This window comes from Myotis daubentonii, chromosome 6, assembly GCF_963259705.1.
Source record: "Myotis daubentonii chromosome 6, mMyoDau2.1, whole genome shotgun sequence".
NCBI classification, from domain to species: domain Eukaryota; kingdom Metazoa; phylum Chordata; class Mammalia; order Chiroptera; family Vespertilionidae; genus Myotis; species Myotis daubentonii.
This window is the reverse complement of record NC_081845.1, coordinates 91,533,962-91,539,875: the sequence shown is the minus strand read 5'-3', so window position 1 is coordinate 91,539,875 and position 5,914 is coordinate 91,533,962. Positions and strand designations below refer to the sequence as shown.

At 48.6% G+C, this 5,914-nt stretch overlaps 1 protein-coding gene across 1 annotated transcript; it reads right to left on the bottom strand.

The window, feature by feature from the left end:
- Window positions 1-291: 291 nt before the first annotated feature.
- TMEM217B (transmembrane protein 217B) lies at window positions 292-888 on the bottom strand. Its single transcript, XM_059699681.1, has one exon. It carries the CDS (start codon window positions 886-888, stop codon window positions 337-339), a length of 552 nt encoding a protein of 183 aa, XP_059555664.1. The 3' UTR covers window positions 292-336.
- Window positions 889-5,914: the final 5,026 nt, after the last annotated feature.

The window sequence follows — 5,914 nt, the reverse complement described above, 5'->3', positions numbered from 1 at the left end:
ACATGTCTAGCAGCACAGCAAGCTCTAGCAGACAGCGCTGCTCTCAGAGGCCTCGGCAGCACCAGGCCTGGGGGCCATCCACAGAGAAAAACTGGAGACGGAGGACACGCAGAGAGGATAAGCGAGCACACGGGCAGGATATAATTTAATGTTAAAACAAGTCACAAACACCTACACTATCATTGACCTATGCCACCCCCCCCCCCCCGCCCCCAAGAATCACTCTTAAATGAGTAAAACTCAAGAACCCCCCAAAGGCAAACAGAATCAACAGGAAGCAGGCAGGGATGGGGACTCCATTGGTGGGGAGCATGGGCCCTCTCTCCCTGGCACCGTTCAGTTTAACTTGCGGTACATCATCCCCGGCCCGACGGGGGACCACGAGTCGAGGGTAGTGATGGAGGAGAGCCTGCGGCGGCTTATCTTGCTGAAACTCTTGGGGTCCCTATAAAGGACGTAGGTGTGCTTGAGAATAAAGGGCAGGCAGAAGAAGTGCAGGAGCATGCGGGAGATCTGGAAGACCAAGTGCACGTAGCCCAGCTCCTTGAACTGCTCTTTGATGATTCCGTTGAGGAGCAGGACCGTGGAGAAGTTGGTGATCTCGTAGGTGACGATCCAGAGGGCATAGCAGAGCAGCCCCTGGTAGACGTTCAGGTGGATGCAGTAGATGAGGAAGGCGCTGACCAGGACGGTGATGGTGGATAGGCTGATGCAGATGTTCTTTTTGTTGGTCAAGACCCAAGTGGCTACCACAGACCCGTTCGTGTAGACGCTAAACTTGTCCTCGAAGCCGATAAACATACGCTCGTTCAAGTCAAAGATGAGGAACTGAATGGTGCTGAGGATAGAGAAGATGCCCACCAAAACGGAGAACGTCTTGTCATTCATTTTATGCTTGTCTTGCCAGAGGCTCTCCTGCAGGGGAAAAAGTAAAATCATGGGGATACACAACAATGTGGCAGAGCCAGCCCTAAACCAATTCCCCAAACCACTAGGGGTAAATGCGGGTGCTCAGAGCAGTGATGGTATGTGGACAGGCCGTGGGCTGGAGGGGCACAGGGGTGTGGTCCTTGCTCTGACCTACAGCCGTAGGCAACCACATCACCGGGCAAGGGGGCATCCCTGGCCTGGGATACTCCCCAGGGAGCTCCCAGCCCTGCTCCCAGCTCCTGTGTCTGCAACAATGGTCAAGTCCTCTCTGGCCTCCTCTCTGGGATGTTTGCTTCTCTGAGGTCAGAGACGCATGGCTCCTCGAGGGCCCGAGGTCATCCCTGACCCTCCCCCAGACGCCTGTCTCTCCTCCCAGCCCTCGGAATGGAATGCCCCTGCTTTGCTGTCGGTGTCTGACCCAGATTTGTCCCAAGGCAGGGCTGAGCCAGCAGTGAGTGGAGGGGGGAAGGCTTATGGGTCTGACTTACTATCTTCTCTGCCCAGGGTGAAGGTGTCTCATCATAGAGGTAAAGGCCAGCAGGCAGACCCCCAGCTGCAACCTAGGCTGGACCTGAACCCTAGAGGCCGCTCCAGCCTTTGGGAGAGGCCCAGAGCCCCAGCGGACCGCTGAGGGCACACTGATTAGGGAGGACCCCAAGCAGGGCAGGCCGGCCAGTGCCACTCCCTCCCAACCCAGATCACCTTCAGAGAATTCCAGAGCGCAGCTCCCTCCTCTTCTCTCCCCACTGGTGAGCCGCCACTGTGGGGGGGAGGGAAGGGGACCGGTCACACGTGAGGGGGCCGCGTGCAGTCCCTGGGCTGAGCGTGTCCGATGGCTTGGCCTCTTTCTGAGGCGAGTGGGACAGGCCGCCTGCTCAGTCCTGTCGAGCAAAGACAGGCCACCGTAAACCTCCCTCCAGCCTTCTCACTCTATCAATTTCAAATTTTCTCTTTTTCGTCAGTAGCAATTTTTTTGGTATGCTAAAATATATATAACAAATTTTACCATCTCACCCTTTCTGTGTGTGCAATCCGATGGCATTCAGTACATTCACACTGTTGTGCAACCATTGCCACCGCCATGTCCAGACCCTTTCATGTTTCCCGAGAAAAACCTTGTCCTCATCAAACACAGACTCCCACTGCCCCTCCCCTCCCCTCCCCACTCCCCTCCCCCCCCCCCGCCTGTTAACCCCCTTTTCCCTGTCTCCATGAATATACTATGCCAAGTACCTCACAGTGGACTCACACAGTCTTTGTCCTTTTGTGTTTGGCTTATTTCACTTCACATAATGTTTTCAAGGCTCATCCCAAATATGCTCACACTGTGTCCCCACTATCCTCCCGCTCTGCGTGACTCCAGAGTGTAGTCCAGGATGCACGAGCCGCTTGCTGCACCGCAGGCCCTGAGGGGTCCCCGTGGGGTGGGAGAGACCATGCCCCACCCCACCCCCAGCCCATAGCTGCACTGATTCTTCCCTGTCCCCAACAGTTAAACCGCACCCCATCCCTGCCCCCAGAGCCGCTTCCAGAGCAGCCGCTACCTGCAGGGTGTCTCCTGCACCAACCCAGATAGGGCCCCAAACCACACAGGCGCATTCCTGTGGTTTCAGCCTGGGTTGCAGAGTTCAAGGCAGCGTCTCTATCAATCCCATTGTTTTCTCATCGCTGCTGCTCTAGCCTCGGTTTTGACCCTGTCACCTCCCTCCTGAGTCACCACTCTAATAACCACCGCACTTCTCTTCTGTCCTGTTGGGCTCCTCTACATCCACTCATCAAGCAGCTCCGAGCATCTGCTCTGTGCCGGGCACTGAGCTTGGTACTGGAGATACGCAGGCAAACATTCCAGTGAGAAGCAAGACAGAGAAGTGAAATGTTAAAAAGCAAACTTACAATGCAGTGTGGGAAGTGCTGTGGAGGAGGTGGTCCATGCCTGAGATGTACCAAGATCTAACCCGGAGTGAGAACCAGGAGGCTTTTCTGGAGGAGGCAGTCAGTGAGCTTAAAGGATGTGGGTAGAACTGGGCAGAAAGGCAGGAACTGCACCCCCAGCAACATGGACTACACCCAGGTGGGCCCAGACACAGGAGAAAGCCATTTTGGAAAGAGCAAGTTTGGTGTGGCTTGAGCAGAGGGGGTAGGCCGCTTGCGTGGGCAGAGGACAGAGAAAGGGGCCTTACCTGCCACCTGCCCTGTGGAGGTTTCTCTGGAAGGCACTGGGGAGGCCTGGAAGGGTCTTAAGGGGGTGTGTGTATGAGAGACAGGATCTGATTTGCATTTTAGAAAAGCATTTCTTGCTGGGACCATGGGTCAGAAAAGGGGCAAGAGTGGAGGCAGGCAGAACAGGTGAGAGCAGTTAGCAGAGGGATGCCGGGGGAGTGACTTTGCATTTGGGGCTGGAGCTGTGGGAAAGGGAGTCTGGAATGAACACCTGGGTGGAGGGGGGCCCCTTCCCTGAGGTGGGGAGCCTGGTGGCAGGAGCACACTGAGGATGCAGGTGGGGAAGAGGAGGAGGAGCACAGCTTTGGAAATGCTGGGTCTGGGTTCCTCAGGGACATCTAAATAGGCACGTCTACTGTGAAGTCACCTCCGCCAACTCAGACAGAATCTGAGCATTTGCTGGATGTAGGATTCTTGGTTAACAATGTGGGTGTTTTACATGACCCACACATCTGCTGTCTACAAGAGACCCACCTCATTAGAAGGGACTCACACAGACTGAAAGTGAAAGGATGGAAAAATATCTTTCAAGCAAATGGAAAGGAAAAGAAAGCTGGGGTAGCAATACTTATATCGGACAAAATAGACCTCAAAGTGAAGGCCATAACAAGAGATAAGGAAGGCCACTTCATAATACTAAAGGGTTCAATACAACAAGAAGATATAACCCTGGTAAACATATATGCACCCAATGCAGGAGCACCCAAATTCATAAAAAAACTCCTGGAAGATATCAAAGGAGAGATCGACAACAATACAATCATAGTAGGGGACTTTAATACACCATTGACAGCACTGGATAAGTCCTATAGACAAACAATCAGCAAAGATACAGCAATCCTAAATGACTCACTAGATCAGATGGACTTAGTCGACATCTTCAGAACACTTCACCCCAAAGCCAGGGAATATACGTTCTTCTCAGGTGCTCATGGGACATCTTCAAAAATAGACCACATATTGGGTCACAAGCAAAGTATCCCCAAATTCAAGAAGATTGAAATCATAAAAAGCATCTTCGCAGACCACGATGGCATAATACTAGAAATAAACTACAATAAAAACAACCCAAAATACTCAAACACCTGGAAGCTGAATAGCATGCTATTAAATATTGACTGGATTACCAATGAGATCAAAGAAGAAATTAAAAACATCCTGGAAACTAATGACAATGAAAACACAATAATCCAAAACCTATGGGACACAACGAAAGCAGTCCTGAGAGGGAAGTTTATAGCGCTACAGGCCTATCTCAAAAAACAAGAAAAAATGGCAGTAAATCACCTAACTCAACAACTCAAAGAATTAGAAAGAGAGCAACAAGAAAACCCCAGAGTGAGCAGAAGGAAGGAGATAATAAAGCTTAGAGCAGAAATAAATGACATAGAGACCAAAAAAACAATACAGAAAATCAATGAAACCAAGAGCTGGTTCTTTGAAAGGATAAACAAGATTGACAAACCTCTAACCAGACTCACCAAGAAGCAGAGAGAGAGGACCCAAATAAACAAAATCAGAAACGATAGAGGCGAAATAACAACAGACCCCACAGAAATACAAATGATTGTTAAAAAATACTATCGACAGCTCTACTCCAACAAACTAGACAACCTGGAGGAAATGGACAAATTCCTAGAAAAATACAACATTCCAAAACTCAATCAGGAAGAATCTAAAAATCTCAACAGGCCAATAACCATGGAAGAAATTGAAGCAGTCATCAAAAAGCTTCCATCAAACAAAAGCCCAGGACCAGACGGCTTCACAGGGGAGTTTTACCAAACATTCAAGGAAGAACTAAAACCTATCCTCCTCAGACTACTACAGAAAATTCAAGAGGAAGGAACACTTCCAAGCTCATTCTATGAAGCCAGCATCACCCTAATACCAAAACCTGGTAAAGACAACACAATGAAAGAGAATTACAGGCCAATATCCCTCATGAACATAGATGCCAAAATCCTCAACAAAATCCTAGCAAATCGGATCCAGCAGTACATCAGAAAGATCATACACCATGACCAAGTAGGATTTATCCCAGGGATGCAAGGATGGTACAATATCCGAAAATCAATAAACGTGATACATCACATAAACAAATTGAAAGAAAAAAACCACATGGTCTTATCAATTGATGCAGAAAAAGCATTTGACAAAATTCAACACCCATTTTTGATAAAAACTCTCAGCAAGGTGGGAGTAGAAGGATCATACCTCAACATAATAAAAGCCATATATGACAGGCCCACAGCCAACATCATACTCAATGGACAAAAACTAACACCATTTCCCCTAAGAACAGGAACAAGACAGGGATGCCCCCTCTCACCACTCCTGTTCAACATAGTACTGGAAGTGTTAGCCATTGCAATTCGGCAAGAAGAAGAAATAAAAGGCATCCAAATTGGAAAAGAGGAAGTAAAACTGTCCTTATTTGCAGACGACATGATATTATACATACAAAACCCTAGAGATTCCATCAAAAAGCTACTAGACTTAATACATGAATTTGGCAATGTAGCAGGATACAAAATTAACCCCAAGAAATCTGAGGCATTTCTATACACCAATAGTGAACTTTCAGAAAGAGAGATTATAAAAACAATCCCGTTTACCATTGCACCAAAAAAATTAAGCTACCTAGGAATAAACTTAACTAAAGAGGTAAAAGACCTCTACTCAGAAAACTACAGGACGTTGAAAAAAGATATAGAGGAAGACATAAACAGATGGAAGAACATACCGTGTTCATGGATTGGTA

Bases quoted from the DNA above. Each gene is read 5' to 3' on its own strand.
- TMEM217B (XM_059699681.1), bottom strand. From the start codon at position 888: ATGAATGACAAGACGTTCTCCGTTTTGGTGGGCATCTTCTCTATCCTC.